The sequence below is a fragment of the Ixodes scapularis genome, unplaced genomic scaffold, assembly GCF_016920785.2.
Source record: "Ixodes scapularis isolate PalLabHiFi unplaced genomic scaffold, ASM1692078v2 PGA_scaffold44__24_contigs__length_19508400, whole genome shotgun sequence".
Classification (NCBI taxonomy): domain Eukaryota; kingdom Metazoa; phylum Arthropoda; class Arachnida; order Ixodida; family Ixodidae; genus Ixodes; species Ixodes scapularis.
In genome coordinates, this window is record NW_024609873.1 from 6,921,530 (window position 1) to 6,934,399 (window position 12,870).

General features: G+C 45.6%; 1 protein-coding gene across 1 annotated transcript in view; it reads right to left on the minus strand.

Annotated features, from left to right (window-relative positions):
- Nucleotides 1–12,870, minus strand: part of LOC8051296 (NADH dehydrogenase [ubiquinone] 1 alpha subcomplex subunit 10, mitochondrial) — a 30,583-nt gene continuing 17,713 nt past the window's right edge. The window contains exons 6-8 of the mRNA XM_002405582.5: nucleotides 12,434–12,546; nucleotides 5,435–5,549; nucleotides 1–197 (exon numbers count right to left, since the gene is read on the minus strand). Of these exons, the coding sequence (XP_002405626.3) occupies nucleotides 81–197; nucleotides 5,435–5,549; nucleotides 12,434–12,546 (345 nt within the window). The 3' untranslated portion in view covers nucleotides 1–80. The remainder of the gene's footprint in view (nucleotides 198–5,434; nucleotides 5,550–12,433; nucleotides 12,547–12,870) is intronic.

The following is a 12,870-nucleotide window of genomic DNA, read 5'->3' on the forward strand; positions in this document are numbered from 1 at the left end:
TCGTAGTGCAAGCTTTAATTGCACTTTAAATACATCTAGGCAGACTCTCCCAGCACTGTGCAGACACCACCAGGAGGTCTCTAAAAATCCTTAAAAGAAAGCTTCAGGCTGTCCCAGTAATTGAGGGAAGTCTTGAAGAGTGGCAGCTTGTCGCCCAGGTGCTTATTGTAGCCCTTTGCGTACACTTGCCGCTTGAACTGGAACCCAAAAGCGAAAGAATTACTGTCTGCTTCCCACAAACTTCCTAGTTCATATGCGCGGCTACAAGGTGTTCTCAAGCGCTATGCAGGCAGAAAAAAGAAAAGTACAAATAAGCCAACAAACAAAATGTAATGAAACTTTCCACTGAGGTGTCTTTAGGTGGTGCATAAATCACACCCATATTTCATAAAGTAGGTTTCGAGAATAGAAAAAAAAATTTGAATGCACTTATGCTATCGTGTAACCCATGGAGGTAGGAGGCTTCTGACCCCACCAAAGGTGAAGCCGGGGGAGCTAGACTTCCGGTTTAAAGGGACACGCCCCTCACGATGACCAAAAATGAACAAAACCAAGACACTATTGGACGGAAAGGACAGCCGATTTGGCACCAATAGCTGTTTTGGTCACCCTTGGGGGCGTTCCCACCGACTGCGACCTCTACTACTTCCAACTCCACTTGGGATTTGTTCATTTGGCTGGCTTGTGCCGGTGTGTCGCCTCCTCTTCTTTCTACCTCCATGGGTAACCACTAATCTCCACTGTAGTAGGCTGGATAGTCGATTGGGAGCCTGTCAGTGGCACTATTGGTGGCCATTGCTTGACACCAGGCAATACACGCAAGTGTATGGGAGAAGCACACAAAAGTAGAAATATACACTCCGTGCGACGCGACCGGCGCGCCGCTGCGCGCCCGTTACTGAAGGTAGGCAGTGAGAGCCCCAGCGAAACGAAACCAAGCCGCGTACATTGGTAAGCATTGAAGTCGGAGCGGTGCGGTTGCGCTGGGTTCACAGCATGAACTGCTGCGTCGTTAAGCGCTCCAATAGTTATGCGTCGCATCTCGTGGGGAAGAAGTTTCACAGTTTTTCACCTCGCCGATGTTTTGTAGGACAGCGACAACAATGGACCCGTGCCGTACGACACGAGAAATTTGGTCTCCCGATCATGTCTGCCACTGTGTCGGCACGGCTGACATATTTTGCAATGCCGCTTTGCGCTCTGCGTTTGTTTTCGTACCAGTAACGCCTACATATCTCAGCTCGAACTGAAATTCCATCCCACACTCGCGGGTATGCAGTGCGAATTTCGTTGAAAGAATGCCCTCCAAGGAAGTTTCGTCCCCATCATACGTGTCGATGATATTTCCGGACCAGTATGGCACGCAGTCTGTACTTCATCAAGAAAGATTCGGAGGGTACAAAAAGTGACAAATATTAATCTAAGGAAAACTACAATGAAACTTGGAATCAATGGACAATCAATGTTTGAGAATGGAAGTTTATGTGGTGTGCTTTCTTTTTTGATCGGCCTCCTTTTGGATGTGGAAACGCTGACACCCCGAGTCTTGTAGACAACAATATTTTTTTTCTCAGCTTTAGAGCTACCTATCGCAAAGTTGTTTTAACTAAAAGTACCGTCCACTGGTCCCTTCCTGCCTGTAAAGTGTGCACCTCCCGGCCATGATGAATGGTATTCTCGACAGTCTTTGACGGTCAAAACCGGTTCCCATTTAGTTACGCCGCCCAAAAATATTTCCACCTGGTTAAACTATGCCACCTCTCTTAGGTATAATAAGTGTTTTCTCAAGTTACGGTTGTCCAAGTACCTGTGTGCCGAAAATCAGCACCCCGCACAACCAGATTACTACACAACAGCTGACCGCAAAAGCCTTTGACAGCCAAACTGTGTGTTGGCTGGCAGCTTGGTTTTCTCGGCTTTGAAGCCACCTTTCGTAAAGTTGTTTCAATTGGAAGTACAGTGCACTAGTCCCTTCCTACCTGTAAAGTCTCCATCTCCCACGACGAGTGGTATTCTCTTCACAGCCCTTTCATGGTCAAAACCGTTTCCCCATTCAGTTACGCTGCCCAAACCAAATTTCCACCTGGTTTCCCTATGCCACCTAATTTTGGTAGTATAACTGTTGTGTCAAGTTACGGTCATGTCCAAGAACCTGTGTGTCCAAATCTGCACTTCCCACAGCCCGGTTATAACACAACATTTTGGATCCAAAATTGGATATTCCTGACAGCTTTATTACTTTATTTGTTAGAACCATAACTTTCACACCTGCTGTCTTAATAAAACTTGGCCCACTTAGTGCACAAACTTAGTGAACATCTCACTCGCCTCCAAATATCGTCCCAGCAGTTCTACGTTTACAGCGAGCGACGAGCGAAACAAATTTCCCACTGAGAGCAATTATGATGGCGGCCGCCTTGCTTTTCCAGAATTGCTCAAACCCCTTTTTCGACCACAACTAAATAAATTACCCCTAATAAGGACTCAAGCTCAATATATAAGAAGTGGAGAATAGCTAAATGCCCTTCTTAAATCTCTCCCAGCACTCATGCAACGCCACCCTCAACTTATCGGCTCAAAAAGCAAAAGTTTCGTCCCTGCGCGCTTCCGCCGCCACAGCTTCGCATGCAAAAAGGCGCCGCAGGCTGCTGAGTGCGCCTCACTGTTGAACACCAGCTCCTCCGCTAGCGGCGCTACGCGCGTTTTTCAAAGCGCCCCCTATAGTTCCCGCACGGAGCGTATTAAAGGCGTCTATTTCATGATGTGCCGCGATCATTATATCGGGCCTTTGGAGATGTGAAGCGTTTGGACGCCCATTAAAAAATCAAACGTGCCAGAGCACCCACAGCTGAGCTGCAAGCTTGCTCTCGTAGTGGAGTAAACAAAAGAACCTGCCATCAAAAAGACCGTCCTCGGGGAATTCCAGAAGTTGATGAATGTTGGAAAAGTTCCATCTTGACAGCGACTTTCCGGGAGTGAGCGAATTCCGCGTAGCAAAGCCTTCAAGCTTGACGTCTGCTAAACCCAACTCATCGAAACCACCACAGACTTTGTGGTAAAACTGGGTAATTGTCTCATTGAGCTGTACTACATTTTTTGCCCAGTGGAGTCACTCTAGACCACAAAACATTTTTTTAATGCTTGTGCACGAGCTATCTGACAGGCATCCGAAACAGCAGCTTAGAAACGTGGATAACGGCACTTTTACTTGTTTTTCCCATACAGCCCCATGCATTTAGCTGGTGTCAACTGATGGCTGCCGATGGCACCACTTCGCCCCAGCAAGACAAGACTCAGTCTGCGATCCAGCCTCCTACAGTAGACATCAGCGGGTGTAATGCTTGTAACGGTGAAAGCAGCTCTCGTAATTCGCCACCATCGTGGCGTGGCATCGTTTTTGCGCCTCCTCCTGAGCACGATACTGAGGATTTTCACGTCATTTCCACTTCCGCTCTCGATTCCACTCCCGTGCCCAATCCGTACTCTGCCTATGATGAGCCTCCTTGGCATGCCGTAACTGAAAGCAACTCTTCAGAATAAAAGGTTACAAAGCGTGAACAAACGGGGACAATAAGGAAACACAAACGACGGTACAGGCGACAGAAGCGCCTGTCTTGTCGTTTGTGTTTCTTTACTGTCCCCGTTTGTTTGCGCTTTTTAACCTTTTATTCAGTAATGGACTAACTAGCCCAAACCCATGTTTTAATGCAACGCTTCAGACCTGCTACAAACTTTCCGTGGTCTAGCCGTATGGCGTGCAAGTTTGTCCGCTTGGATGGTCATCCGCATGATCCGGGACAATGGGCTATTGGCTACAGCCACTGTCAAAGTGAGGACGGCGTCTCTTTCGAATGCCTAGCCTCCAGCACGCACTCGTTGCATTCCGACACATGCTCTGGCTGCACGTGCACGTTCAAGGCGTGGGAAATGTTCGCGAAGGAGGGCAACGCAATGCGGGCAAAAAGTGAGGGAGGAGGAGGAGGAGAGGAGAGTGCGCGGGGACGTCCAAATGCCGAGCTCTGGTTGGAATGATTAGTGGATGGGCGTAAAGCTAGCTGCCTTTATCTCCACTTGTCGAACATGTTAGAAGGTGGAACGCCAGTGTCTGATGCTAGGCTTTTGCACTTGAACGCGTTCAACCGTCTCAAAGAAGCGCTTTTGTTACGTGCGGTGCCATCTGCGAGTAGCAGAGTGAACCGGACGCCTATTTTTAGTCTTTCTTCCGCACATAGGAACGCCAGGATTTTTCTGGCATAAATTGTTCTACAGTAACATACACGCGTGAAATTTGATTATAATAAATGCACTGCCTAGGACAGCTTGGCGAAATGTTTAATTGCACTCTGTTCACTGGCTCGTTTATACGACCCTTTTTTTACGCATGAATAGCCGTCAGAGACACCTTGCACACGCTAGCGTAAAATATCGGGCAAGCACCCATGTCGCAGTAAGCGCCCACCTCATACTTTTGAAAAGGACATACCAAGCGGCCATCCAAACAGTGGGTAAATGCAAATCTAGCTGCCCTTGTTTCTACTCACTGTTTAAAAGTGAATGCCCAGCACCAGACTCTGCTGTTAGGCAAAGGCCAGACAAAGGCACCTAGCCTCGCATCTACCCACCAAACATTCCAACCAGAACTCGGTGTCCCCATGTGCTCTCGTCTCCTCCTCTCCCTCAGTTCCTACCCGTGTGGTCGGTCACAGGTTAAGCTCCTTCCTTAAAGCCCTGCTTTCTTCCCACTCTGGCAGAGCAAATGAGGTGAGTCATTCTTCACCTGTTCTCCACTGCTTGATCCGCTCAAGTGGAAAGAGAGGAGGCTTTGCAGGAGGAGCTTGCCATGCACTCTGAACTTGTCACCGACTATGGCTAACCTCATCGGCCGCTCCTCCGAGCACGCCGGAGCAAGGTGGTGAAGCCTGCCCTATCCCATGTGCCCCTTCCGCATTTCTTTATCCTTGAGCCTAACTAGTGCCTGTCCCCCTATTATTCGAGATTATCTCCAAATGTTGGGCAGGTGCTTTGCTCCATATTTTATTGTATATGACACTTTACTGCATCGCTGGAAACTTTTTTTTTTTTTTCGAAGGGGGGGTGGGGGGGCATTAGTTTTCAGATGCAGTTTATAATTATTATCTCAGATTATGACTGCAAACTGCCCTTCAGCCAACCATCTTGGACTGTCCTTTGCGATGCAGCTCTCGTTTCGAGCACTTAGTACAGTTGACTCTCATTAATTCAAACTCTCTTAATTCAAACTTGTGGATAATTCAAACTAACATGTAGGTCCCATCCTATCAATCTCTATGGGAGGAAACTCCTGGTAATTCAAACTTTGCTTTATTCAAACAGATTTTTGGTCCCCCTAAAGTTTGAATTAACGAGATTCGACTGTAGTTGTAGTCTGCTGGCTCCAGAGAGAGTCCCTGCTTACCTTTTTGAGGAGAAGGTGGTAGGTCTCCTGATCTTCTCCGGAGACCAGCAGCTCGGGGGCATCGAAGTAAGGTACAAGACATGTGCACATGACGGTGTGCTTGTTTGCGGTGAGGCTAAAGGATCAGATTGAGAAAGGCCAGAGGTTAGTCAACAGACGTCTTCGGTGCGCGCAAGCGTGCAGCTAAAAGTGCAGTGCTGCCTCATTACATCGTTCCAGTTGGACTTGCTCGGTAGGTTTTAGACACGAACCAGCTACCATATTTTCTGGTCTACAAGTTCCATCGTTGTATGAATCGCAACCCCCTATAAACAGCTCTTTTTACAAAAAAAAAGTGAGTATGTGACTTTGGACTGATGTATTAGTATGGTTGGCACAGCAAAACTGCATTGATAAGCCCACATACATATATTACGATCGCGATATAAGCGCAAGCAGAAGCCAGTATCAATATTCTTTCCAAAGAATCAAATGATATATTTAAGGGGCGCTAAAGTGGTTTTTCAGATCCTCGTTTTATGGAATTAACTATGCTGTATACTCTCCGGTTTCACCCGAAAAACACAGATAAACATCCGCCGGTGTCGAAAATACAAAATCGGTTAAAAGCGAAAAACACCGGTTCTTTCATATTTCTGAGCAAGCACTGTTTTTTTTCATTGAAAAAGTCCTGTATACTATCCAATTTTAATCGAAAAACATCAATAAACATTCACCAGTGACGAAAATAAAAATCGTAAAAAAACAAAACAAAAAAATAACACCGGTTTTTAAATGTTTTCTTTCTACTAATGTTTTGTTTTTTTCACTGAAAAAGTCATACACAAACTTCCGTCAAACACATTCCCTTACCAGGAATCACGCACCTTGCCTGTCTTTCGTTTGTGACCTACATGGTCTTGGACTCTTGGAGGACAGTAGATTTGTTCCACTGCTCTCCAAGGTCAGCGGTCAGCTCCTGGGCCGCCGAGCTTCAAGATCCCTATCAGCGGCCCGAGAGGCCAATCACAGCTGGCCAGTACTGTCCCAAGCATCGTTGCACATTTTGGGGCTTCCCGTGTCTAGCGCAAATCTTGAGCGGGCATTCTCGAAATTGTGCGTCGTCAACAGGAAGGAGCGAGCATCCTTGACAGACACGAGCCTAGGATTGTGTGCTTGCATATGCTACAATAATTGAGTGTGAAAGAGATTGTGTAAAATATGTAAATAAAATTTGGACTGCTTTTCGTCTCCAGTGGTAGCTTACATTCCCAATTTTCCCCCCGATAATAACTGTTTTTATCGTCTGGACGAGAGAACTCACCGAAAAGCAGCGGTGTTGGTGAAATAAATAAACACCGGAAAGTATACACCCTAGTCATAACCCACTCCATGAGCTCTAAGCATCCTAAAAAACCCAAAATTACATTCATGCACGGCCGATTTGCATATTAAAAAAGTGATAGAGCTTCCTGACACTTACCTTTGGCACAGAACGACAGATGGCGCTACCGAACCTTGATGAATACGGTTATACGATGGACGGCGCTTGTAATCCACTCGCAAGCAATAGGCTCCCGTGTGGACGAGCGGGACTGGTAGGCCAGTCCCGCTGGTCCACACGGAAACCCACCGCTTACAAGTGGCTGACAAATGCTGTCCGTCGTTGGACCATACTCAGCAAGGTTCGGTAGCACCACCTGTCGTTCTGGGCCACCGGCTGGGAAGCCGCTGGCCCAGCGGCTTCCCAGCTGGGGCGGCACAAAAGCCGTGCGGGGAGAACGTTGAACTGTTAAAAAAGAGGTTAGAATGAAGGGTGACATTTCCTATTGTTGCAATGTGGCAGTCAGTTTTATAGCCTCGCATGCCAGAGGCACCCCATGCGGCAGTTTACGCCTTTAGGATAGCACAAGTCTGGGCCAGCTCATATTGCCATAGGCTGTACATGGCGCATAGAACAATTAAGATTTTAATTATATTCGGATCATTAAATTTTTAATTAGTGGAAATAAACAGGTAGTTCGAATTATAAACTTGATGAGCTTCAGAAAAACCACAAAATGAGTCAATTTTATCAAACTCAGGAGCGCTTGCTTCATTGTTTTGGATCCAAAAAGGCAACCGACTTCGACATGTCAACATGGCTCCTGTTTTTCTAGCTCCGTCATCTTTGCACCTGTAGCACAGGTGGTGACTTTTGCCAACATGCCACCATGCTTTCCAAGCACTCCAAATCTCGAAACGATACTGGTTTAATGCTCTTTGATGATGTTCGTCAAGTTTCTCATTAGAACCCCATGGTCACTTCCAGAAAGTTAACTATGCAAAACTAATTAAAGGCCGACGCGCAAGGAGACCTTTCTTCCAGGCAGAAAACCCTTCTCCAAAGTCCTTCTCTTTATTCCTCCCCCTCCTCACCCAAAAGCAGCAGAAAGGAGAAGTTATCTCCTTTCTGAGAGGGAAAGGAGAAGTCAAGGAGTGGTGTCCCCCTTCCCACTTGTTCGTTGGCCTTTCAGGACGTAATTATCCGAAGAGCTATGTACCTAACAGAATTCGTCCCTCAGCAGTGACTAATATGGCAACAATTGTTTTTCCCTGTGGTGCACAGCCTTCATAGGAAACGTTTCAGAGAAACAACCAGTATATAGAAATCTCCAAGCGGTAAAAGCATTACATCATGAATCTGGCAGCAACAGCATTTCTACAACCGAATTGTGTGTTGAAAGTGGAACTCAATGCAGGTTTTCCCGTATACTTAGACACGCACTCTACAAACTACTACTGTGTAGAGCCAATGAATCTAATGCACCTGAAACACCCCGCAAGAATCGGTTTCTCAAGGTATCACGTTACAATTTAGCACAGAGGTGCCTGTAGGTGGTGCATGTTGTGTGTAAAAATTTCAAAGGATGAACTCAGCTGAGCAAAAGGTAAGAAAATAATAATGCTTTTTCTCTACCTTAAGGTGTCCATCTGCAAATGGCACACGTCTGATTGGTGCAACAGCCAACTGATCACGGCAGCAATTTACAAAGGTCATCTGCATGGCCAAAATAACTGGACAAACTATTTTTTTCCACTGGTTTTGAGTAAGAGTGTACAAATATACGAGATTCAAATTGGGGTTGAATAACGATTGTACGAATAAATCTATTCCAATTTTAAATACCTAGTATTTGAGTTTTCTAATAATTCGATACATCGAAAATGAGTTCAGTTGGCACAAAATCTGGTCTATTCAGGAACGTTGTCCATATCGTAAAATACCAGTCATCACAAGCCTGCGTCGGATTTAAATCAAGCCAACATCCAGAAGCCTTGACTAACAAACAATTTTGACAGAAACCAGTTTGTTTCTTGCGTTCCTCGAACGAAGGAGTCATACTCCCAGCTTTTTGGGTGCGCTCAAAGAAAACATGTAAACCACACTTGTCGCCATTTTAAATTCAAGGATCTTGCATTACATGCAGCATGCTTTGTGCTCTATAAACCTATTCTTGGTTGTTACCACCCTAATGTAAAAAAAATATGAAAATACAAATAGCAGTGACATTTAAACCGACTTCTTGCGCTAACTTGTCGTCACTTCCCTCGGCGTCGAGCAAAGTGTCAGGGCCGCACTCTAACAAAGGTCTGTGAGTTGACCTTCCTGCAGAACACGAAGGCAGTCAACATTGGCAAACAATAGAAGTATCCTAGCAAATGACAAACCCCACAATACGATCAGATCTGAAAGGTACAATGAGTAAGCGCCCAATGTCCCTGCGCACATCGCCTCTGTCAGGAGGCCAAAACATATTCCGAGGATCGTCATTCGCTGGAATTTTTCGCTATGACTGGCTGCCTCTGTGTTTTGCAAAAAAAAAAGTCAACTCACAGATCTTTTTCAAAAGTGCGGGCGGTGCCAGTTGTCGATAAAAGGTTCAGCAAGTTGCGTATCAACACGTTAATGGGTGGACACGTCTGTCAGCTGTCTCATGTTTGTTGTTTTAATTGTTTATAATCCTGCTTTTATTTGTTGTGGTCTCTATTTATTCTGTGTTTCCTGCAGGAGAAAAATAAACATGCAGGCCTTTTTTCTCATCTATATGGCTTTTCTTTTTTTTACCTCGCAAACATTGTGATTAGAATTTTTAGTTTGTATTCGATTCTACAGTCAACTTTTTCGCCACCGTTCGCCACTATTCTATTCGAAGTCGATCCAAATTAAAATTTCGCTATTTGCACACCTCTAGATTTGTTGTGTCCATTCAATGCGTATTATGAGTAAGAATGACCAAATTATGTACTGACAAAGTCAAAAAAGTCAAATTTGGGTGTTTTACGTGCCAAACCAACGACGGGCATCTGGCACGCCCCAGCGGAGAACTGAGGATTAATTTCGACCACCTGGGGATCTTTTGATGTGCAACCGAAAGCACGGTTACACGGCGCCTTCTCCGCAATAAGCCTCCGTCATATTGCGGGCACTTATGTACTGACAACTAATACCAACATAGTGTGTGCCAAGGTTTACTTGAAAGAACACATCTGCTTTCAGCGAGGCAGAACTTCTGCAAGAAAAGGCTGCAGGGGACAGCTGCTGCTCCATCTGTCGGCTGTTGCACCAATCAGACATGTGGTGCTTGCAGATGCGTGCCGTAGGTAGAGAAAAAGCATTCTTAATTTCTGACTTTTTACTCGGGCACTTTCATGCTTCGAGATACTGATACACCAAATGCAAACCCTATGGGAACCTTCATATTCGATTGCAGCGGATATGTCGAGAAGCCCATTTTTGCGGTGTAGTTGATGTGCGAGTCAGATCCATTGGGTTCACACAAGCAAACAACAGTCTACATTTTATTTTTTCTGCACTTTGGACTAAAATTAGGGCACAACCTATTATCATGGTCAAGGAGATCGACCTATAATAGCGAGCAAACTTTGTAATTCCTTCAAGCTAACCGAGATGCTGCCCCCCCCCTCCCCTCCCTCCTCCTCCTCCTCCTCTAGTGACAAGGGATGCTGTGACAAGGGATGTCCATACAAAATTCCTTCCTTTCCACTTCCTTAAAAATGAAGGGCAACCTACAGACCTTTGCAAAAATCGCCTTCTGCGCGCTGCCATTTTTGTCTGCTGGGCTGTGGAATGCCTTCCAAGCAAGCACTGTTGCTCTGTTGTGCGGAATACCAGACGTTGCGCATGCGCCCACAGCTCAGGTGATAAGCGATGCCAAGGTTTTTATTCAAACATTTTTTCCATATTTAATAGGAAAGTACGTACTTCATTAAAAAAAACATCATGTAGCTTAGACCTATTCAATAATCTGTTTCCCGCAGGAACTTAGAATGCCTAATAGCAACTGATCTTTTGTGCGAAGTGTTGATCTTTTGTGCGAAGCGTATCCTCCTTTGCTTGTGTGCGTGCATTTTTCTATTTATCTGTGCACACCAAAGGGAAGATCTATATGGTTGATTATGGACACATAAAATAAATATTTTTAGAATTATTACTTGGGGTTACCCTACCTACGTTCGGGTAAATACGGTGTGCAACATCATTGCAAAGCACAAGTACAAGCGCTGCTCTTCCACACTTTGTAGCTGCAAGGAGACTGAACTTCACTATTGATGAGGAAACACTGCCAACACTTTCTTTTACAACATTGTGGAATGTGATGCCAGGAAAGCCAACTTTCTGGAAAATGATAAACACTGCTTCCAAGCCTTCATTTTCGTTAAAGGGATGATGAACCGAAATTTGGATTAAAAAAAAACAATGCTGGAGATGTAGGTGGAACGCTACAATCCCTACAACATTACTAGTAAGGCAATATCTCAAATGGACGGCCGTAGTTTTGGAAAACGAAGTCGAGATTGAACCAGGCCGACGAGGCGCGTGACGTCATGATACCTAGTTTCCTCCTCTCTTCGCTTCGCTCCCTCAAGGCCGCGAGGAGGAAAAGACGCGAGGCCGTTCCCTCTCCTTCTCGGAGAAATAGGACGTCAACATTCCTGCCAAATGCGCCTCTTTTTTTTTAAAAATACGGTCATCCGTTGGAGATATCGGTGTATGAGTGATGTTTTGGTGTTTGTAGCATCCCGTTGCACGCTTCTGCCGCGTGTTTTGGGGAATCCACATTTCGGTTCAGCAACCCTTTAAGTTACAAAATCGGCAAAGAGAAAGCTTGTAAGGTCACAGCACAATCCAATACTCCTGACACATGGGCCTTTCAAATAACATTTCCTTTTTAAAATGCCACGGGCAGCGAACCGGCACAAGCCAAGTGCAATGCGTAGTGTGCATCACGAGCCAATTTACCGCTCGGCCCAACAGCACGTGGCTGAATGCCACTTAAAATGCTTGCGAGGCAAGAGTCATGGCCAAACGATGATCGGCGGCTGATCATCATTCCCGATTCCAGCTGACACTCAACCTAATTGCTGTCTGATCATTGCCAGTGTAAAAAGTTCATCGGGAGAAAGATTCATACTCCGTTCCAGCATAACTTGCCAAAGGGAAAATGCTAGGTCTCGTGGAAGCCAACCCGCATCGGTGTAAGGCACGTGACGACGGACCGTTCAAATTCTTTTCTCTGTAGGGACGCTGCATGCTTTGCCCCATTGCTCCGATTGGCACACATGGGACCTAGGTTTTTGCCTTTGCCAAGTTATCCCGAAACAAAGCCAAAATTGAGGGTTTTATGTGCCAAACCAACGAAGGGCATCCGGCACACCTCAGCGGAGGCCTGGGGATTAATTTAAACCACCTGGGGAATCTTTTGACCTGCAACCGAAATCATAGTTTTTCTCCACAACATAGGCCTCCATCAGATTGCAGACCCTGGGCCAGGACTCAAACCTGCCACGTGAGGACCCGCAGGCCGACGCTTTGCCTCAAAGCCACCGAGGAAGCTATGAAACCAAGTATAGAGGTTTGCAGAGAAGCCCTACCGAATATTTTATGGCATCACCGAGGACTTATAGGCGTCGACATGGTCCACTAGAACTTGGCCTAGGAACGGTGCATCAACTCACTCGTATCGGTACTGGCTCCAGTCATCTTCCCTCTTCTTCCAGTCCTTCAGCATGGGGCCGTAAGGGTCATCCATAAGAGCTTCAAAGTTGATTCGCTCAATGTCGTCTACCACCTTTTTAGAGGTTTGGGGAAGATATAATTATGTTAGGCATATGCGGCCAGACCCCTAAAGTTTGCGTTTGTTACATTTCAGAAAATGGAGATGAAGCATGTTTTGCCAAGAGAATCTTAGACCGAATAAATGAGCATGTAAGACTTTAACTACACTTCTGTGAGGGGTATAAAAATTTATGACTGAAAAAGAAACAAAACAAAAAAAACTAGTGATAGCAGAACACAGCCTTAAAGACTTTGTTTTTCTGCTCTTCTGGCCTTGGGGTTTTGGTCAAGGTCATTTCAGAACTTCCATAATTTCATTTTGTAGTTCTGGCCTTGG